This window comes from Micropterus dolomieu, linkage group LG06 (genome assembly GCF_021292245.1).
Source record: "Micropterus dolomieu isolate WLL.071019.BEF.003 ecotype Adirondacks linkage group LG06, ASM2129224v1, whole genome shotgun sequence".
Classification (NCBI taxonomy): Eukaryota; Metazoa; Chordata; class Actinopteri; order Centrarchiformes; family Centrarchidae; genus Micropterus; species Micropterus dolomieu.
In genome coordinates this window covers 10,873,828-10,897,809 of record NC_060155.1, presented here as the reverse complement: position 1 = coordinate 10,897,809, position 23,982 = coordinate 10,873,828, and the positions used below count along the sequence as shown (strand labels likewise).

Below are 23,982 nucleotides of genomic sequence, written 5' to 3'. Positions count from 1 at the left end.
GCAGATGATAGCAAGGTAGAGAAGAAAGAGGTTTACATGTTTAATGATGGCTTTTGTGGAGCTTTTTTATCCACCGCCGCTCCGTCTACAGCAGGACAGTGACAACAGCTGCCCTACAAAGTTGCCTCAGTTGTGAGTGTCCAGACTCAGGTCGCATTTAAAAAGATTCGATCTCTCGGATTTGGACCACATGTGAAAGTCCCACTTTGGCCTGCAGTCTGAACGTAGCCTTATTGTTACTTCACTTGATCTTAACTGTGCAGAATGATGACTGTTGACTCCACAAGGTTTTCAGATTAATCTGCTGAAGGAGGGAGGCCGCTCTGTGCTCACCTTAAATCTGAGTTTAACACTTGTCTGTACGAGCATGATTTAGTGACATCACATGCACTCTAGAGGTCAATCATGGTCCAATATGGATCTTACACAACGGCGATGTGGAAGCTGGAGGCCTCCAATGAACATACACTGAGAATAGACCTCACTGTGAAGTAGGAGACATCTTGTGTTTAGTAGTTAAATATTTGCATATACATAGATTCTGGATATATAATGGGGGAGAAATTACAGATATAATTACGTTAACAAGGCAAATTAACTTTTTTTGTGGAAAAAAAATCAGACACATATTATTAGTCAAATATTTTTTTATATCATAAAATATAAAAGCTTTTATTTTAATTTGATAAGCAGATATTTTGGGGTACTTGTGGGGTAACTTGTGTCTCTGTCGCCAGCAAATTATGGCCACCATAAAATAGATAGATGGTGATTTTCTGTCCAAGAGTTCACCTCAGGGTCAAGGCTCAGGAAATGCTACACTCACTGCAACTCACTCGCTCAGCTCACTCACATCACAGCAAATTTATGCTCCGCAGACATAAGTGCCTCCCAGCCTGTAACTGCTCTGATCCTATTACTATATTAACCCCACAATAAGATGTGAGCAAAGCCTACACAGAGGGAACTATTCACATCATGGGTGAGCGAATTCACGTAGTGTATTTAAAGGCTGTTATGTGGGCAAAGTGAATACACTATTATTGAGTGAGGTCAGGAGTTATGAGGTAAGGGTGAGATTCAAAGTAGTCCCTTAATGTACCCTCTGCCTATTTGTAAATGCAGTCAAAGAAAATGGACTGGTCTTATCACAACAGACATCAATGCATACACACACTTTAACCCTTCTTCTGGAGAAGTACAGAAATAATATTTTACAATATTTGTTTTTATCTCACCTTTGTAAGCACTTCACACAAAGATTTTATTTCTAAAATGAAATATGTTTCAATTCCAATCCCCTTTACACTCGTAAATAACAATAATACATTACAAAATCATATCGAATTAAACCAAGCTGGAAAAATCCCCTCATGAGCCTGTTGATCTATTCTTTAATCAATAACCAAAAAAGTATTTTTTATCAGTAGCTTTTATATCACCACAAACAACATCAATGTTGTATATCTAACCTACAGTAACGCGAGTCCATTCTTTGGCACAACTCTGAACTCTGGATTCGTATACTGTATACAGTGTATAAAGCGTATATAAGTCTTATCTAGAAATATGTGGCAGACAGCAGTGATCCAGCTCCTGTGAAGTCACGCCTCAATCATTCTGATAAATAGCTCTGCCATTTGCCCATGTGCTTCCCGTCACACTGGCCAGCGGAGGCTCATTAGCCGGCTAGTGAGGCTAGCGATGGAGGTTGTTGCTGCACAGCAGATGTCAGTGGGGGTCTGTGAACCTGGGGCTGCAGCCAAAGGAGGGGTCAGCCTCCAAAACTGTGGGCTGCCGCGGAGGAGACAGCCACCTTAATCAACTGCAAAGTTCACAGCGGCGCACAGCATCCAATTAACCAGCAGATAAATCACACAGCTGACCACAGAAGAGTGACTGCCTTTCAGCAGAATGTGTGCATGGTTGTATGAATTATGAAAAGTGTGTCTGTGATTCTGGTTACTGCAAGTCTGTTTGTGTGATATTTTGATGCTGTGTACAACTCTGAGATGACAAAAGAACAAACTGATTGTTTTTAAGGGACATGTGGTGAGTGAATGCTCAATTTTAAAAAGGCTGCACTAATAATTTGGAACCCACATTTTATGTCCCTATTCACAATTAGGTAAGCTTTTATTCACCTTTGTAATCTTATTGAATACACTTTAGCTCTGTATTTAGTAGCTATTAGTGATTAATTTTATTTACAAGAGACATTTCTGTTTCTGACAGTCACTAGGTCAAGTTTCCATCCAAATGTAGCACAGATTTTCTGAAATTCAGCAAAAGAAAATGCGAATGAATCCATGGTGCTAATTCTCCTGTAGGTTGCCATTAATCCACTGCAGAAGAAGGCACACTCAGATGACTTAATTTAAAGAGCATCAGTCAAATTTCAAACATATTCCATGTATTAATGTGAGGAACATTACAGTCTACTTATCGGTCCATGAAGATCTGATGTTTTTACCACAATTTTCCATCTCTTCATTAGAGCTGAAGCTTCAGTAGTGTCCTGCATTTTGCTTTTATTGCCTAACCCAACTTTCCACCTCAGTCATAGACTATTTTTCTTTTTAAATTTGAAGCACCTCCACTCAAGAGTAAAAGAGGTGGAGGACAACACATTTACTTTTAGATTCTTGCTGGCAAAACATGAAGCAGATTTTACATTTTACCAAGCAACACATTATAGATACTTTCTAGACAAGTTATAGGCAACTTGTTATTTTCACTAAGACCTTTGCAACAACACTATTTCTAATTATGTTATCAATACATATGTTATTATATGACATATTAATCATACTGTTGCAAGTTTTAACATAGTCAAATGGTTATCAAATTAAATAAAACTAACTGGTTCCTACCCTCAAATCACAATGGAGCATTCACTAGAGTGGAATACAACAGCAATTTGTTTTTAATTAACTAATGACTAACTTATTTTTTGCACAAAACCTTTCACTTCCCCTTCTCTTGGGACCAGAATGGAAATAACCCTAATGGCTTTTTGTGCATTAACCCCTTTAAAGGTTTGGCTGTCACAGCAGAGTGGTAATTTAAAATGGAAAACGAAAACCAATTGATTAATCAGTCAACCAAATTAGTCGAACCGGATGAGAGGCAAGTGCTGATGGAAATGATGATGACGATGCTGCATTCAAATTGCTAAATGAGAACAGTTACCAGTCAGAAGGGACACAATTTGAAAAAAACACTAACTTGCACCTAATGGAAAATGTTAAGATGAAGTTAGTCACCATTGCTATTAGTGCTATCACACATAAATTGCAGTTGGTAAAGGTGGTAGGTACACAAAATACTATAAGACAGAAGTAAAACATTAGAATAGCAACTTGTAGCTAGAACAAAGTAACTAGTAAATGTAAAATAGCAGCTGGCAAAACAGAATTGAATTACCGTGCATAAACAACATAAGTAGACTACAAGTGGCAAATTGTGAATGATTGTGGACTTAGGGGTAAACAATGACAAAACAACCTGCTATAGATAATCCCATTCAAAAATATTACTGATTTCACCTTCTTCATAAAAACCTCTGTATAGCCCAATCAATAGCTAGCAAGTGCTTTAAAATGCATAAGGCACCCCTAATGAGCAGAAACACCAGCATGACACCAGCAGCACAGATGAGTCAGCATGTGTTTATACATTAATGGCTGCATATTGCTTTCTGTCCCTCACTGTGTGACTAAGCACTAAGCACTTGATTGTGTTGTAGCAGCAGCTGTAATCCTAAAACTATTTCAGCAGCTGCTAGGTGCCTGAAGTATTAGGCAGACATTCAGGCTGATCTGAAAATAGATGGGGAAAAAAGACAATCAGGGAGCTTTGTAATCTGAGGGATGACAGGAAAACTGCAACCAGCCGAGCACATTAAATTATTCAATTAGCCATGAGGATGCTTTAAGGTAAATGGACTAAGGAGTTTAATCAAAATAGTGAAACGGTTTAAAATCACTATCAAAATGGCCTTATTTTCACCATATTCTGCTAGACCTAAGCAGACTTTTACCTTCATAGCCCCAGTTTATGTAGGTCAATAGCTGCTGCCTTTAACCTACTCACTCCCGTCCTGCCTGCAACAGATCCCGTGATCCCTCTCCATTTGCCAATAAAATCTAATTATCATCGCCTGGAGGATAACAGCCAGCTCTGGCCTCGGAGGTGACACCGTGGTTACATCATTTTATGGATTACTGCTAGTTCGGCAGCCATTTAATCACCTTGTACCATAATCTAACCATTTGTCATTCAGTTGTACATCCCTGCTACTCCCTGTGGATTTGCTCTCTATTAAGCACTGTTGGCCTGACCAAAGACTTGCCCTGACCTTAGTGGGACTTCCCAGACAAAGACATAAGCAAAAAGATGGCTGTCTATTGAGGAGTGCGAGTCATATGAAATGGATACAACAAAACAAAATAGTTGAACTAAGCTTTTTTCAAGAGGCCACATTTGCTGTTAAATCCCCAATTCCACCAGGTGCAATCACTGTTTCACCAGTCAAATAACTTTAATAAACAAGAAATTGCAGAGGGTATTATTTTAGCATACTTTTAGATAAACTGTGCTACTGAAATGAACCATTCTCTTGCAGGCCAGTAGACAGTTATACAAATTGTTAAGCCTCAGCCAAAGATTCAACCACATTTGGTGTGTGCTAGGCATTTGTTCCCCATCCTGCTTAAAGCTAAAAGGTATATCTTAATATATGACACTGAAATAAGCCACTGTCTCTACGGACGAATGAACTGTTTCCTCTATGGAAGGTGAAAGTGCTTTTAGCTGCCCTGCGCTTACTGTGTTTATCTTTAAAATCTAGGCTGTAGCTTTTAAATGAAGGAACAGGCCGTGTCCAGTCAAGTGGAAAATCACTTTCTCCTTGTCACTACCTTACTCTGGGAAAAAAAGGCCTCTGTTCAGGGGAAGACTATGGCAGAGAACAACAGCACTATAATTTGAGATAGCATGGAGAAGCACCAGCGAAGAAGCATCCTGCAGTGAGACTTTGTAGAGGAAGAAAATCAGACAACTCAACAATCTCATGCCAAATACCCCATAAATTGTTGACCAATCAGTTAGAAAATCAGTCTCTCTAAAATGGGCTTGCCATAACTCCTTGTCTATTTTGCATACAATCAAAAGCTTGTTATTGCGTACGAGGTGCATTTTAGTATCCTGTGACAAATGCTCACTTCTTGCCTCGTGCAGCATTTGTAACGGTCTCCAGAGCCATCAAGGTTAATTGGAATCAGGCGTTAAAAGACGCTCAATATTCTAAAAGTGACACCAAATTATGTTAATGGTGGTTTGAAGTCCTTGTTATCAAGGTGGAATCAATCATGCTCATGTCCCTTGAGGTCAGCAGCCATACATAGCAATTAGCACCGTGTGTGTCTGTGTGTATCAGGAATGTTAAATGTCAGACAGAAGAGTATCCTCTCTCGACAACTTAACAATCAAGTTCACGTTAATCCAAAAATAGTCCAAAGTCCAAAAATACTAAATGAAAACACAATACAGAATTTTTTCTACCTGTATACTAAAAGAAATACTGATTGTATGTAAATAACTCATTAAGATAATGAGCTGGACATGGCTGTCGATGTCACACTGCAGCCAGACACAGGATTTACCCCCATGATAATTTTTCTGCATCACTGAAGCAGCCTGACAGCAGCAAACCTGATGGCTGTTTTCTCTGTTGCATCTGGTTCATCTGGTGCAGGAAGATCGTCAGCCAGAATCTCTTCGGGACTTCGTGGGTCATTCAGGGGGGCGTTCTGCTCTTTGCCTTTCATCCCCATCCCTGCCGTGATGGCATTCCACAAAGCACTCTGGGACTTTGAGCCTGCAAAAAAAACAAAAAAAAACAAGTCTTAGTGGTGTTACAGTCGTGTAGTGCTTTGAATAAAGCTTTGTTTACTGGGTGTTTTTTTTTTATCAATTATTTAACAAAAAACTGAAGAAGCTCCACTTAAAGTACATGGCTTTCTGGATCTCAGTAAAAGGGACTGAGTGCCTTTGTTATGCTGCCCCCATGCGGATATATGCTGTCAATGCTAGTCTTTAAAAGTAACACACTACACAGCAGGCAAGTACTAATGCAAAGTAGTAGTTATTTTCTTCATTTTTATCATCAATTACAGATTTCAAGGTGTCATGAAAAGTAAATGTGTAATACTTTGTATTCTATTTTTATAATATATTATTAACAATAGTGAGCAGCCCACGGTAAAGAGTAAAACAGTATACATTGATCATTTAAACATGCCAGCTGAAAACATTTACTAGTGAAATCTACTGTCAACAAGGTATGTGGGTGGATTATGGTTAGTAGCAGTAAAAGTATTTCTGAAAGTTTACTTTTTTCAGCTTTGACAAAACAAAATTAAACTCTGTTCCCCTCCATTTTACTGAGGCGGTCAGAAGTCTGTGTAGCAATTTTTGATCTGAAAGGTGAAATGATTTGAAATGAATGAATTTAGTGAACTGGCTAATAATGGAGCATGACTTATATAGAACATTACACGTACGCGCAAAACTGGCTTGTGGTCTGGTGGAGCCCTCCCCATCTTCATTTGCCACTGGAGGAAGAAAATTAGAAGAAAGAGAAAGAAAATGTGGTTAACAATTACTTTAAAAGTATCTGTAACTTCTGTTTTGTTATTGCACACACACATGTTCTGTGTTGACTACTAAAAACTATAGCTGTAAATTTATATTTTCCATTTTTCACATGTGCAACAAATACAGTATGAAAATTCAGTCTATTAAGAACGCTACATTTTCCTCCACATGACTCAACATATGATTCAGAACTTTGCTTTCAGGTCATTAGTACAGACTGTTGTGAGCATAAACACACAAACATATATACTACATGCTGCACAATTAATTTTAATGAGACTCGCCACATTCTGCCCTCACAGGCCTTGTCATTTATTTCTTTTTTTATGTACATTTCTGTGTCTATATATAAGCCAGGAAGTGTCAGGAAGGTCATTAAACCCTGGAATTGCCGATAGTGAAAGTAGTGACTGTAATTGTTGCTGTCACTTCTGGTGCCCTGCTGGAATCTCACTGAACACTGGGGACACAGCATGTGGGGTTCACAGAGAATAGTGAAATATACACACATCTAGAGCAGAAAAACAAGAATATATCAACATATCAAAATGTACAATAAAAAATAGTGCTACAGTGTGCAGAAGGAATCTCAGCGTGAACACCTTGTTGAACCTTGAACTTGGCCTGCCCAAGATACAGCATCAGAAGACTCTGCTGTCCACTGCTGTAAAAAAAAATGGAGAAGACGAAGGCACAGCTGAACACAACAGCTGTCCTCGTTTGTGTTGTAACACACTGATGGCATGGTCAGAATTGGTTGTTGAAACAACAAATAAGTATAAAGTATTGTACAACACACTGGAACAGATGCAATCTTTCACTGTTGTGGTCAATGTTTGACAAAACCTTAAGGTGCAGTTCCCCTATTGGCCACTAGATGCTGGATCCATGAAACTCAGAAAAACACTTTCTTTAACAACAGAACATCAATATACACTCACCTAAAGGATTATTAGGAACACCTGTTCAATTTCTCATTAATGCAATTATCTAATCAACCAATCACATGGCAGTTGCTTCAATGCATTTAGGGGTGTGGTCCTGGTCAAGACAATCTCCTGAACTCCAGCCGCATGGCTGTTGGTGCCAGACGGGTCGGTCTGAGTATTTCACAATCTGCTCAGTTACTGGGATTTTCACGCACAACCATTTCTAGGGTTTACAAAGAATGGTGTGAAAAGGGGGGCGGCACGGTGGTGCGGTGGTTAGCACTGTCGCCTCACAGCAAGAAGGTCGTGGGTTCAAACGATGTCAGCTGGGATTGGCTGCGACCCTGTATGCAGGATAAGCGGTTGACGATGGATGGTGTGAAAAGGGTCCTGTGGGCGAAAATGCCTTGTTGATACTAGAGGTCAGAGGAGAATGGGCCGACTGATTCAAGCTGATAGAAGAGCAACTTTGACTGAAATAACCGCTCGTTACAACCATTATGTAGCATTTCAAATTGGTTTCTTGAACAATGAGTTCACTGTACTAAAATGGCCCCCACAGTCACCAGATCTCAACCCAATAGAGCATTTTTGGGATGTGGTGGAACGGGAGCTTCGTGCCCTGGATGTGCATCCCACAAATCTCCATCAACTGCAAGATGCTATCCTATCAATATGGGCCAACATTTCTAAAGAATGCTTTCAGCACCTTGTTGAATCAATGCCACGTAGAATTAAGGCAGTTCTGAAGGCGAAAGGGGGTCAAACACAGTATTAGTATGGTGTTCCTAATAATCCTTTAGGTGAGTGTATGTCTAAAGGTTAATCTGTGCCATGGTGGTCGTCATCTTAAAAATGACAGGGCAAGGATGAAACTCAAAGGGAAGCATGTTTTGTTTTGTTTGCCTTCAGTCTTTAATGCCATTAACCAGAACTCTGGTTAACTTCACCCAATGTAGGATTTCCCGGTCATAATTACTTACTAACCCAATTCTCCCCAGCAGTCATCACACTTACCTGTAACAAAACAATTAAACACAACCCTTATATGATTAAAGGAGTTTGATGGTGTCCTAGTCGGTGACAGAGAGTACCCCTACTGACCTCATTGATGCTCTGACCCTTAACCTGGCCCAGAGCAGGACTACATCTAGGATTGAAATGAACATCTGCATGCTCAAGGTTTAGTGGATGCTCAGGCTTATCCCAGAAAGCTCAGTGACATTATAATGGTCTTTATCAACCCTGAGGATCATAACAAAGAAAAAACCCTTCCACCACATTCTGCAGATCTCTGAGATAAAAGAGTTGTCTGAGACACAATTTCCCAAAACTATGTTCTAATTGGCCCACCACAAACCCCAGCTGTCTTCAAATTAAGACTGATTTGCTTATTGATTTCTTTATTCCTGAAAATTCAGTGACAAAATGCTTTAATATTCTGTTGCCGTCATTGACATCATCTACACTCTCCCACCCACCTTCAAATCGTGAGTCTCTTGTCTTCCAAGTGGAGCTTGCATTTTTCCATTTGTGTTCACACAGAGAGGCAGCACCAGAGCAGATAAGAACGACCTTCGGTTAAGCTTGAGGTAGTTGTACAGTCCTTTGCTATATAATTTTTTATTTCAGTCTGCAGTTCTACATTTATAATGTTAGTCTTACAATGAACATCTTATTGTGAAAATTGTGGTGTGGAGGTGGGTTGAACTCCCCTTCATGATGACGGACGGCGCTGTGGCTTAGGAGCTAGAGCAGGTTGCCTGTTAATCGGAAGATCAGGGGTTCAATCCCCGGCTCCTCCAGGCTGTGTGTTGAAGTATCCTTGGGCAAGATACAAGATACTGAAAGTATCCTTGGGCACGATACAAGATATTGAAACCCTCTGGTGGCTGTTCTACCAGTGTGTGTGAATGTTAGTTTCTGTTTGAGCACTTAGGCACTTAGCACTGTAGTGTAAAAGCACTTTGAGTGGTTGAAAAGACTCGAAAGGTGCTATACAGAGCCTTTGCATTTGCTCTGTTAGAGGACAAGGGCATGCGAGTTTTAATGTGGCATATTCAAGATGTGTGTGCATGTTTGTAGGCCTTATTAAATTTCTCCCACTGGCTGAGCAAATAGCCTCTTCATCATCTTCCTGTGATGAATAGAAGCAATATTGTTTGATTTAGGCTTATAACAACAATCAGAATGTCCGCACATCTTCCATGCTCAGTAAATTAAACCATCTGTAACTGCTGGAAGATGAACGAGGTTAGATGCCAAAGTTAATATTCTAAGTTTTGTCAATGGTACTCAGGGGTTGGCTCAGGCAGCAAATACTGACAAAAAAAGATTTATGTTAATTGTAAATAGAATAAATCTATATATTTATGGTGGGGTTCTTACCAACTGAGGCAGTGGCTCGGCTCTCCTAAACCTCTAAAACTTTTTCCTGTTGGCCAGAGTGGAGTTTTTGGAGTTAATTTATTGCACCATATTTCTGCACATTGCTGCAGTCGTAGTCGGTAGTATTAACGTATTTCTGTGGTTTTTACATGGTCTGAATTTGGTTGTGGCTCCATGGGGCTTTATAGAACCATGATAGAGAAAGATCAAGAGGTGAATTTGTGCATTATACTTGCAATTAGAGCAAACCAGGCAGCCTTCTGTGTTTGAGAACTGCACTGTTTTTTTTTATACCGCCCACTAGAGGGCTGCAGCGCCGCAATAACGAGCCTAGTTAAAATGAACAAAATGACACAAAAAAAGATTAGTTCATTTTAAAGAACGAGATTTGGTGACTCGAGTCTTTCAAAAGAGTGACTTTTCCCATCACTACATAATACCGAGCCAGATGGAGCCGGTGTTCCATATATGGTCATGTGCTCCCACACAAAGGGCAGGGCAACGCTCAGCCTGTTCCTCCCAGTAACAACAACAGCCTGGTAACATGCTTCAGTGCTTGGCCAATCATAAGACAGTGGGTTTTGAGAGGGGGAGCCTTAAAGAGACAGGAGCATCTACACCTTGTTCAGACAGAGGCTGAAATGAAGGCCTACATGAAGAAAAAAATATTTTTTTGAACTTTGAATCATGCAAAGCTGCCATACAGGAGTCACAGAACTATAATATAGGACTGGGAAAGCAGTATAATAGGTCTCCTTTAACACTAGTATGAATCCCTTGGCCTCATCTGACATTTAAGTTTTGAGAATAGCTCAGTGCGATAAGAATCTGAGCTAACGCATGTTCTCTATTGAGACAGACACGGGTTCGACTCCCATGAGTTCACTATTTATCTTTGTTGTAGAGGCAACGAAAACTCTCGGATTTATTCATTACAGTACTTTCATGGATTGTATGCTGTCCCTTTTTATATTTACACCCATCGTCCTCAGAGGTCTGGAAATGTATACATTAAGGTAATATTAGAAGAACTGCAAAAACTTGTCTACTTTAATCAACTCAGGGTCTAGGATTCATGGTTTGTTACACCACCCTCTGTTCACTGCTGTAGACAATACTGATACTCAATAAAACATTAATTACATAGATTTAATTGTCTAATTTTAGCCTGTATACTAAAGGTGCACTACTCAGCCTGTGAAAACAGTTTAATAAGCTATTTAGCATTTTAACAAAATACACAGAAAGCCTGTGTTACAAACAGAGGGGGTTGAGTTTAAAAGAGGTGGGCTTTTACCAGACAGAGAAGGTATAATAAAAAAAGTGGGTATACCTTAATTCAAAATGTTTTGAACAAAACGTGTGTCATCAGACAAAACGAACACTATTGAGTCCCCACGAAGATAGACATACAATTAATTAATTTCACAGCAATCATACTCTTTGTCATACCGGGACTTCCGTTCACTTCACCCAATCTTGTACAAGACTTTGTTCATTTTCACGCATGCGTAAATAGTCTTGGACTCTTACGTTCACTCGTCACGCGGAAGCTGCATGGACTCTGTCAGCACAGGAAATGGAATTGATTAGTTCACGGCGGTTTCTCAATACCGAGTTCGCCAAGTTCAGACTTCTGTACTTTAAAGCTCGGACTTGGCAAGTTCAGCTCAGAAGTACAAACTCGCAGGAACGGGAGCAAGCAGTCAGTCATTCAGCAATTGGAACAGCAGCGAACTTGATGACGGCCAGACCCGTTAGCGAGCGGGACCTCACATCTCCAAAAACGTCATAGCAATTTTTTAAATCAGCTCTGTCTTGAGAAATCAACCACATACTTGGAGTTTAAACAACTATATTCCCGCAACAATACCCTCTTAAAACTACTATATGTGACACAAGAACAGCTGTATTATAAGTTGAGTTTTCTCCTCCCACATTTCCGCTTTTTGGCGCGAAATGCATTCTGGGGTACCTGGCTATTCAAAGTCCACACAAGTCACCACCGATGCAGGCTCGGTAAAACGGGCGGAGCAAGAACACATCCAGGTATTTGACTGTACTTGGCTGGATGCAGACTTTTGAATTGGAACAGTACTTTGGCTGCGACTGATGACGTTTCACGTTTCAAGTCCACAAGAACACAAGTACAGACAAGAATGCAGATTGAGAAACAGCCCACGACTCCGAAAAGAGTCACTTTTACCATCACTACTTTCAAGCAGCCGTGTGCTGAATGTAGCTCGTCATTGTCATGAACCGACCAATCACAGCCTGGATGGGGCGGGACATTTAAAATTCAGATCCACCGCTGTTTGCTTTGTAACATTAAATTTAGATTTATTGTCATCTCGGTCGCTGTAACTGACGTGAACCACGTAATATACAGTAATGCAACATAACACCGCAGGACAACAACACAGTGGAGGAACCATTTACTACAGTAACGTTACTACGGTCAAACTGTTACGTATAAATAACTATAAAGTGTGCCAACAATCTCATTTATAATCATTCCAGGTTACAAACCATTTTCATTATCATAAAATACATATTTTCCCTTATGGAGTCTGCTGAAAACAAAAAAATGACAAAATTGAGAAGAAGGCTGGAGTGTAGGACTTTTACATATAAATGAACACCTATTACATATAAGGCCTTGCCAAAGGAGTTCACACATGTGATGGTCCAAGAAAAGTATCTGATGCTCCAGAATAAAAAAAACCCCTCTGTGTTCAGAGGAAGGATTACAGTCAAAAAAAGGTGAACGACGACAAGGACAAACACAGATAATCTTTGGTGGAGCATTTCCCTTGTGGGACAGTGGTGAGCAAAGAGACTGAGGGCAAACATGTTAATGCTCCTGGACAGGTTGGTAGTTTCTAAATTATTTGGAGTAGGCTATGTAGCTATTACATTTACTCTACCTAAATAATAGATTATTGTCTTGGGACTGTGTATTTTTATAACTATGTCTGAACACCAGTAGGCAAACATCACTGTAATTACTCTCACTGCCAGAAGGGGAGACAAAGTATCAGCACTGCAGGTTTAATTTCTCATCTTACACTTAGTTTAGAGAGATATGTTGGGAAAATAATTCTCTGGGAAAAGACCAATAATCAAGTGTCAAGCATGGACAGTCTATATTACAAAATATTAAGATAAAAAACAGACAAACAAGATTGTCCATAAATTAGTTTCTGAGAGAGCCTTGCTTTGTTCAAAATTGCCACCAAGTGGAAACTGTGTTTGTTGTTATAAAGACTCAAATTCAGACATAAACTAAAGAATGCACAAGCTTCTTCTGTGATTCTGCTGAAATTACAAGATAAAGAAAACATTGAAAGATTACACAAAATGGCAACGTGTACGTGAAAACACAAAAAAACTAAAACGTATATGTAAAACAGCTGAAAAGTTCAAATCTGTTATCCCCACGAGCTTTGTAACATCAACAAAGACATGTTGCAACACACGACAAAACACCACAGTTGGAGTCTGAGCAGAGGCTGCCTGCTACAGTAGAGGCTCAGAGTTAAATAGAGGAGCGAACACAAGGTGACCGGTCAGGCAATGAGGTACCAGCGCTTAGGAGTCACGCTTCAGAGGAGCTGATTGGCAAAATGCTGTGCGGTCTGAAACCAAGGCCCAGCGAGCAATTGATTGTGACACTTGTAGGTTACCATGACAACTGCCATGCTTGTGAATAGTATGACTGTGATATAGGCCACATGTGATTGAGGAAGGCTTTTACAATTAACAGGATGTGTCCATGCAAGCAGAAAATCCAAAGTCTATTTTCTGTGGGATCATAAAATCTTTTAGGGCTGCTTTTAATGCTTTCAAAGAGATACCTTGAAATGATTTGAAGGCATCTCTCTTCCTGTTTTTGTGTCCTCACAGCAACACTGAAACTTTCCCCTTCTTATCAATATATTCATATCATCCAGATCCGTTTATGTTCTCTATGATAGGTGGGCTGATATTGCCATAGAAGTATTTCCTTTATCTCACGCTACGCGATAATGACAACACTAAGCTCGTGGACCAGAGTTCAACCTAGGTCAAACTTTGTACAATACACAGCACAGACCACACCAATATGGAGATGTTGATTTTGGCTGTTAATAATTGTATGGGTCTAAAACAAATACAAAACAAAGAGCAGACAGTGTAAAGTACTAAAGATAAATCTCTACTCTCTAGATATTCACCATCCTTTTACGTTCACTGTTTGGTGCTGGGCAGGTTGCTTAGGTTTTGTCTGCTGAAAAAGGTTAGGTTTTGTCTGCTGTATCTAAAAACAAGTTTGATAAAGGTAAACAAAAACAGTAAATGTACAGGGTTTAAAACTAAAACAATGGCCTGAAAGATGTTAAAACATATATGATAATTCCCTATGGGAATAAATAGTCATATTGACATATACTCTTGAGTTAAGTCATTCAGTATTGAAGCTGACACTTGTATCTGTGAGTTGAAACTTACAAGCTTACTGGATACCTGGCCTCGACCCAGTGATGTCACAGCAGGTGTTAACTGTCAGCTGTGGCAAAACCCCTGCTGTGACAACACTGATTGGGGTGTGGCAAAAGTGTAGCGACAGTTTTCTGCTTTATGCAATTCATTGTTGAATTACCCTTAAAAGCCTGTGTTCACAAGCAAACTGTACATACGTGTGTTATGTTTTGTAAAGACTGAGAGCCTTGTGGTAAAAGTTTTAAGCAAACTTTCTATTTTACTATGATCACCAAACAAGAGTGAGCAAGAATAACACAGCACATATTGTTATTATTACTCTTTAACTCTGCTGCGTACACAACACAGCTACTGTTCAGCTTCTCATAAACTGCCTCCAGATTTGAGGACAGTGTTCCTCTACAGTCTCCAGCACAGAACTTCTTCACATCGCTCTTTTTGCAACACTGTTTCAACACTCGCTTCTGATTGTTGCGCTGCAACAAAAGGCGAGTGGCACACCAGTTCATCAACACTCTGGTTGTCAAGACAATAGAATGAATTCCTGGTGACGTCAGCAGCACACAGTTTTAGTCTAAGCCCCCTTGTTTCCATGGTGTAGTTGCATTACAGAGGCAAGCATCAACTTCAGTATAAACGTGCCAAGTTGTGCAGAGAAGCTGAAATGTGATGTGTTAAACAATGACGGTGTGTTGGTGCCAAACGCCTCATTGCTCTGCCTCGCACAAATTCTCCTCGCACACATTCATGCAGCTCACATACAAACACACTTAACCTTTCCTCCTGTTCTGCCAACCCTGCAAAATCTTACCTATAGTGATGTTGAAGCCGTCAATGCTGAAGGTGGCACTCCGACCCTTCCTAAATCGATGCTTCTTAGAGTTAGCTTCCATCGCTTTGGCACCCTCCGGTCACCCCTTGCCTTTTTTAATCTGTTTTAATGCCTCCTGTCAGTTGCAGTGTCTTGTTTCAGTTTTGTTTGGTAACTCTCCTCCTAGAGAGAAAATAAAAATGTAGCCCTCCGACTCCGACTAGCGCTGAGCGCTGGAGAACTGTCAAAGACTCACCACTTCTCGTTACAGATACAGAGCTGGAGAATTTATCTCAAGTCCTTCTCCACCCCTTTGTCTTTGTTGTACATATCTTTTCTTTCCCTCTCTCCGTTTCTCACACCTCAACAAGCTCATGTCAAGGAGCTTATGGCTCTTGATTTGTTTTTCTTCTCTCTTTCTCCCTCCAGCCCTCCCTCCCTGCTTTCTCTCCTCGTCTCTCTTCCCCAAGAGGTACAGCTGGTGTGTGTGGTGGGTGGCGGTGGCGGTTGTGCCGGTGGTGGATGGGCGGATAGGACATCTCTAGAGGTCTTCAAATGAACGTGACTCCTCCTACTGTCAAGAATTTATAGCAAAAGCATTGGAAGCTCAGAGTTGGCACAGGCCTATTGTAGTCTGTTCTAGTTTTGCACACACACACAATCATACAAAAAAGGACTAAACTCGTGTTGGGCCACACATAAATTGATGCATGAGCACTGAGAGGAAAGGCAGGTGGAAAGAAAGAGAGCGAGAGGGTGATTATGTGTATTGAGTTAAAACTAGTCATTTAAATCAATGCCACTGCTTTTCATTTTGCAGTCATTTACTCGGGTACAGGAAGATGAAGGCCATCAACAGCATACTTACTGTTCTTTTGAAAGAAAAAAATCAAGCTGTACATTGCACAGTTGAATGGTTACATTTGTGAGAGTTTGCCTTGCCTGAATGATTGCTGGAAAACGACACTGGAGCAAGGACACTGCTTTCCTCATTATTTTGTGTGTTGTCCTGGAAAATAACCTGCCTTTGTGCTTACCTAAACTGACTTTCCAAAACCTAAAACATATCTCCTCACCTACGCACACAAACACACACACGCTTGCACACACAAGATCAATAAGGGAAAAAAGGCTCCCCTTATTAGCACAATCTGACATTTAGCTTTGGAATTTTTCATGTTTCATTTCCCCTCTGATTAGTGTCTGTGAGTGCTCTTTATGAAGGCTTCTGGCTTGTTCTCACACCTTCTCTTAAATTTGATAGATCTTCCTATAATACCACGCACAGATCAGACGACATGTCTTTTAATTGTCATTTCATACTTAATATTAGTACACATCAGTAGCGCACTTCTACGCTGTTTAGTTCCCTGTTTATTTTGCTCTGTCTTCTATGATATAGCAAAAAAGCTTTACACTTTATGCAGAATTGCTCATAATTTGAGTTAACATTGGGCTTAGTACATTGTGTTCTTTGTGCTTGCTCTTTACTTCTCCCATTCTCTTCTTTCCTAGAACACTGAACACCTTTTCAATTCATGTTCAGTCACATCACAATTATGCCTGAGCCTGCAAAATATCCCACCATTTAACTTTACTCCAAATTCTAGTTTAAACAGATAATCTCATCTGACATGGTTAATATTTTTATCATTATGGGTAAATATCACGCTCCTTCATATAAGTGGAAAAAGCTCTGAAAAAACCCTCTTTAACTTGTTTTATACATTAGTTTAAGAATTATTTTTCTTTTTTATGGATACTACCTGATACACACCAGCCAATACAAAACTATGTCAAGCTATGTCTCAGTTTCTTGTGTTTTGACCAAGATTTTGTGTTTTATTTATTTATTTTTTTGCAGCCCCACTGGACATCTGTATGTTTAGTTGACTGGGTCTTAATTTGTAAAATTATGTATGAAACAACAGGTAATTAAAGGTTGAAACTTGATCTACTGACTCCTGACGTGTAAGCGTGTTTTATTTCATTATATTTACCCATTTATGTTTAATTTTGTTTATGGTTGCTGTTAGCCTTGCTGCTGTTTAATTTGTGTTCTTTTTCTTTTGAAACACAAGGTAATTTTTCCCACTAGTATTTTGTATAATAAGGTTCAGTAAGGTTCTTTAAAAAAAAATGTAATTTCCTTCAGTGGCATTCAATATAATCTAAGCAATGCGACAACAAGACATGGGATTTAGAAGCATTAACACGTCCCCACTTTAATAAACAGTTAATAAAATCCACATGATGTCTGTGTTGCTACAAATCTCAGTGGTAACACTACTTCAGAAATCTGAATTGCAATCATACTCATGAGTGATCAAACAATGAAATGAGTTTGTAATCTCAAAGGGCAAAGTGTTCAGCTGTTATTAAATAATTCTTGATATATAGTCAATTAAGGACATAAGTACAGTATAGTACTACAGAAGCTAATGCATGATTTCTAAATGATAAAGCAGTAAAGGTGTCTGAGGAAAAGCAAATGGATCACAATCAGGGTATCTATCAAATTATTAGTTTGAGCCACTCAGTGCCATTCCAGCGGACACATTATGCACATGTTAGATAATTACACTCCATCTCATTTTGTTTGCAAGCTACAGTAAGAGCTCTTTATCCTCTGCGTCTCCTGTCACCCTGCTCTCCACAGCCTCCAATACATACTGTATATAGCAATTTGTGAGGATCCTAATTTTGCAACACTCTCACTGTGCAACATCAAGTGACTGCCTGTTCCAGAGTAGCTTTTATGTTAATGAGGATATGTGTGGGAATAGTGAAACTTTATTATTTTTTCCTTTTGCAGCAGACTCCCAGGTAACCATTTCTTTGAAAGGCTTTAACTGGTCACAATGTGCTTTTTAAGCCCTTGTTTGCTATATTTAAATATGAACAGCCTGTTGAGACCACAGTTGTGTCAATATGGCTAATGATATTATCATATTACTGCAGAGGTCTGTCACCAATATTAAATTTATTATCGAATATTGAGTCTTAAATAATATGTGTTTTTACCTGGGACTTTAATTAAAGAAGTAGAGAGGTGCTAAATAGCAACATTTTCTGTGAGTTTATTCCACGAGAGTAGGTGTTTGTTCAAGTGTCTTATGGGTCAAAATTTGCTGCAGTAGGTTCAAAGTTTCCCATTTAATGCATTTGGGGTTATAGAAGTTAGAGAGGAGATTACATAATACACCTAACTGAAGGAGTGTGCTTCTGCTTCTACTTTCATGATGCTTTAGAAAGCTACATGATGTTCTTTATTATATTTACAAGGTAATATCATGTAAACCGTGGCAATGCAGGCTTTTCACAGCACATTCTGTTAAAAGTCTCAATAGGTACTAATGTAAGGATGGTGGCACCCAGCAGTTTGTTTAATACTTTAGTCAAAAGCAAGTTATCTACTGGCCAATTTCACATGAGATTTGATATGGGTAGTCATGGTCCCCTGAGGATGTTTCCTGGTGGATGACACCTAAACCTTCTGTCTTGTCCAACAATCAAGATTGAAATTTAATCTTAAAAAACACCTTGTTTTAACTTGAAAAGTAAGGTTCTTCTTTGTGCAATCATGGACAGCGGAGGATTACTCCTAATGTTTATGGTTACTTATGCTCTCCTTAAGTTTTTCACCTGTATAAGAAATATCACAATTTACTAGGCACATTTCCCCCAGATATACTGGAAACACCTCAAAGGATAAACACTTTACATATTGGAGTATGATATTTTTGTCTATAACATCACCTATGGATCAAACTGTCAACTTTGAAACACAAGATCTATTCCAAAAAGTTTAGTCTGGTTAATCAGAGTCCCCAGAGAACTAACCCTATTGTATGTGGTGACCCTCTACAATACAATGCTACAATAAAGCCAACATTTCCACAATTCCTCAGGCCAAAATCACAGCTGAGCACAATCATGCTCCCAGGGGATACACCCTGTTTATTTTAACGACCCCATAGCATTTTTCTAATGCAATCTTCAGGACACGTGTTTCATTTACAGCCATATGAATAGCAGAATTGTAAGCAAGTCATTTGTTTACTCCAACCAGGCACTATTATGTTGTTACAGCCACAGCTGTGGGTCTTTAGGTCTCTAATTCGAAAACTAAAAAATGCTGATGTTTATCCATTCAGGTGGCACTAATAGAAAACAAATAGCTATTGAAAAATAATTTGCACTGGTGGGCTGCCCAAGAAGGCATAGATAGCGATATCATGAATCTTTATCATACCATTATTTCAGATCAGTAAAGTTCACTATGGGCCAACAGGCCCCAGACTAGCCCTCATTTGGGTGGTGGATGTAGCTTAAAACAAACCAAATCAAATTGCCTGCTGCGGTGTTGCCAAAAAAACTAATGGGGTCCCGAGTGCGAGGAGGAGCTACTTGCTGACTGTGAAAGCGGCGCTGACTGTGAAAGCAGTGCTGCAATCGAATAGCCTAAGATTGAACCATTTTTAAATAGTAAAAAAATCAGTATGTGGCAGTCAGCGCTGATAATGTGGCAGGCCACCACAAATAAATCAATGTGTGGTAAACACTGCTTCAACTTGTACTAATTACTTGCAAAGCAATGCGTTATTTGTTCCATAAGTAATAAGTAATGTTTAACTCTACTCTACTCTGTACTGTTCACTGCTATTTACATTTAAGAAGCATCTTTCTTTCTGCCAATATCTCTTCCTGTCAATGATATACCAATCGCATCAGATACATATTTGCTCAGTTTGCTTTGCCTGTGATGTAAGAAGTGAGCAAAAAAACAGATAATATTGGTCAGTTTTCATTTGGCTAAAGACAGCAGTTGGCCCTTTAGGTTTTTACTGGAAGCAACTGTGAAATTGTGGCAATAGTATTGGACATCGCATTCAGTGATAGTGATTACAAATCAGAACAAGACACCATAAATAAAATAAAAGTGTTAGAAGAAATCAATAATAAAAATAAATAAGTAGGCTACAGTAAGGAAACTGGATTCACTAAAGGACTAGCTATTAGCTTCCTCGTGCCTGAAAGAAACAAAGCATCACCAGTAAAGATCAATATTAATTCCCCATGGGAATTACACTGTCATGCTCTCTGCTTCCTCCTAATTGGGAGTTCCCCTCTCTCTCCCTGTCTGTGTTCTTGATTACAGGAGTGGGATCTGGAGTGTGGGTGTTGGGTGACCAGCTGCTAATTATCTCCAATCTACTCAGCTTTATAAACCAGGCTTCTACTCCACCACACCACCAGATTGTAGACTCAGTTACATAGTTAGTCTCACTTCAGCCTTGTTAATTCTGTCTTCTGTGTTTTGAAATTGGCTAATACCTGTTTCTTGTGTCCAGCAGTTCTGCTAGTCCGGACCCAACTCCTGCCTCTGTCCCACACCTGTTCACCTTTAACTCAGAACACTTATCCCTGGATCTCTGGACTGCAACTTTCTCCCTGGATCTATTCCAGTATTGTGTAAATAAATCCTTCATTGCTCTAGTTCTGAGTCTCAGTGTGTTCTGTATTTGGATTCACTGAGTTTATCGGGCATAACAATGACAGTAATTAACCTAGTAAACATACACAGAGTCCACAAGAATAAAATTAGTAAGACTATAGTAGCACTGAAACGATTAGTTGATTAACCAACCAGTCTATTAACAGAAAAAAATCTGTAACGATTATGATAATCAATAGCCACTTTCACAGATCCTGCAATAAATGCAGAAAGAAGTTCCACCAATATACCGCATTCGCTCATTCATACTGAACAACATATTATATTGTATATATTAAAGATTATGGTTAGAAATAAAACTTGTTTAACAAAACAATGTTGAAATGCCACACCTGCTCCAGCATTCCGTTTGTGGCTTTTCACACAGACATTGTACCGCCTCTGTTACCACTAACATACCCAGCTCAGGCAGATCAAATCTGCCCCCCCTAGTACTGTCTTAATAATCCCAGAAAATAAGGCAGTGGGAAAGCGCCTAATCATTAAAGACATTTAAAAATGGGAAAAAGTCAGTATTTTCTGGATTTCTTAATCTCCTAATATCTTTTGATTTTGGACTATTGGTCGTCCAAAACAACTTTTGAAGAGTTGTTCTATGCCATTTTTTTACTATTAGCTGAATTGAAATGATCAATCAAATGATTAACTGATGAATGGTAACAATAATATGAAGATTAATCGATTAATCAAACCTCTAGTTGCAGCCCTCTAGTAAAATACACCAGTTAGCCCAGCACAGTTACTTTCAATGTGTGGTAACGACACATTCACTTCAAACAGCTAGCTTAATGGTGATCTTATTTCACATAACAACAATCACAGCTATAATAATGAGAGCACCTACAGATAATCCTCCAACAGGGGCATCTGGGTGTAGATAAAAGATGGCTGTCATTATTTGCTTGGTGTCAGATTTGATAACGTGGTGGATGTTACAATGTCAATGTTGTTACTGCTATGGAACTGTGCCAGTAGCGGCTGCCATTAGGCCACCTTTACAGTGGCATTAAATTGTGTTTAGGGTCAGATGGAGCTTGACCACATGAAAGTAGATGTGTAAATGCACCCAAGATGCATTGGAAAAGGACTCCTGAGGTGGTCAGTCTCGCAATGTGACCACATTGCAGGCAAGTGTAAATGCAACTTGACTTGTCAGTACACATCCAACAACTATGTGGGCAGAAATACGTACCGGTCACAGTCTTCTGCACTATAAATTAAATGTATTTTGCTATTACTAATATTGTAAAACTTAAATGTTTAATTTAATGCATGTGGTTCATGATCTTATCGCATAGATTCATGATTTTATCTCAACCCGTCTGGACTAGTGTAATGCACTTTACTTTGGCATTAACCAATCCTCTCTCTTACACCTACGGTTAGTCTAAAACTTGGCTGCAACGTCTTTTACCTGGAACTCACTAGCGTGAACACATTACACCTGTTACTGGCTTTACTCCACCAGTCCATTTTAGAATCCATTTTAAGATCTTATTGTTTGTTTTTTAATCACTAAATGACAAGTTTATACCCCCTCGACGTCACTAAGGTCCACTAATCAGGTCCCAAACTAGGCTATGAAATGATACCTCCACAGGTCAAAATGGCCTCCACCCTCGAAACTTTCATTCCCTGGCTTTCAACCCAGCATTAGAGCTGTGTGGTCTTCTCTTGTTGCCTTTCAATTGTTGAACTATTTGTTTGTGTGTTGCTTGTGTGTTTTAGGTGTTTTTATGTGTTTTATGTTTTATTCCTTGTACACTTAGTAAAGCTGTTTTTTAAAATGTGCTATATAAATAAAATGGATTGGATTAGATTAGATTATACCACCACCCCTCATAGTTGGTGCTGCTGATCCAGTATGGCAATTCAGATACGAAAGTGTTTGACAAGAGTTTTGGCACACACCTGTTACACAATACATAATCCAATGTATGTTGGTCTAATGCCAGAGCACATTTTAAAAGGAGCACGTAATACAACTGCTGCTCTGAGAGGTGAATCATATAGCCATACATCTCCGTGTCAAGATCTATTGGCTTCAAGGGTCAATCCTAGGGCAACATCACTGTCACTTGGCAACCGGAAGACCTTTCGGATATACATTGCATACATTACACTGACGACGAAAAGGGGTTAATATGGCAAATAGCAGTCATTATGATGATGATTTTTTCATAGTATGTATACTAGAGTTATCTGTATACTAGAGTTATTTTACTGTGTAATTTTCAGTGTTTCCTCACCTACATCTGTGCAGACAGAGCTTGCTGGAATAATGCAAAAGAGAGAGCTCATCCCTTTTTGATGAGCCGTTTGTAAGTACAACTTCCATGTGAATTTCCTGTAGCATTTTTTAAAACGTTTTATTAATAAACTTTAGTTGTTTTAACAAACCGATGCTACAGTTTATTGTTGGCACAAAACACACCTGCTTGTTTTTGCTCTATATCCATTGAGTATTACTCAACCTTTGATCTGGTCATCAAACACCAGGACAGGCCATCACCAATAGACATTAATTAGTCATGAAGATAAAGGGGAGGTGAGGACTAACTTGGGGGGTTAGACATAGCCTGCACCAGTCCCATTTTTATTTGTAGTGAGTAAAGGTCCTATTCAATAAATAAGCGTTTTTAAATTTTATGTTGACTCTCAGATAAATAAAATATATTAAAATCAAAATCAGTACAATAACTTACAGGATTGTAGTCCTACACTTGCATCATTTTCTGAATGTTGATGTTGACATTTCACCATAATTTTATTGCATAATTCATCGAGTTAGTTTTCGGAATTTTTGATTGTGTAATTTGTCCCACTAGTACAAAACGATTCAAGACAACAACTACGCAATCAGACAGAAAAACAAGCTCATTAGAGGTCTCCCCTAGACTGAGGAAGGACACACACTTTGTCAGTTCCCACACCACTGTCACCACAGTGACACAGTCATGTAATTAAGACACAGTGTGCCAGGGAGCCTGCCTATCCCCCTGCTAAATACTCATTAGAGGCACCTTTAAGGGTAATATTAGCCTGTGTTGAAAACCTGAGGGAAATGAGCTGACAAAACAGACAGCTACATGAACTATCATCTGAATCCTGCTGAACCAAGACAGTGAAGAAAACGGGTGGTTGCATGTCTGTGTGTGTGTGGGGGGGGGGGGGGGGGGGGGTGGGGTAAAAAA

The 23,982-nt window shown here is 39.3% G+C and overlaps 1 protein-coding gene across 4 annotated transcripts in view; it reads right to left on the bottom strand.

Annotated features, from left to right (window-relative positions):
* The window catches only part of pde1cb (phosphodiesterase 1C, calmodulin-dependent b), a 118,136-nt gene that overhangs the window by 82,609 nt on the left and 11,545 nt on the right, over nt 1–23,982 (bottom strand). For 2 of the 4 annotated variants that reach the window (XM_046052038.1, XM_046052039.1), the window contains exon 1: nt 5,716–5,809. Coding sequence is in view for 2 of the 4 variants with exons in the window: in XM_046052037.1 (XP_045907993.1) it covers nt 5,716–5,881; nt 6,567–6,617; nt 15,271–15,352 (299 nt within the window). In the remaining 2 variants the exon portion in view is untranslated. Of the gene's footprint in view, nt 1–5,715; nt 5,882–6,566; nt 6,618–15,270; nt 15,666–23,982 lie in introns of those variants that run through there. The other 2 variants (XM_046052037.1, XM_046052036.1) reach the window with 2 other exon arrangements.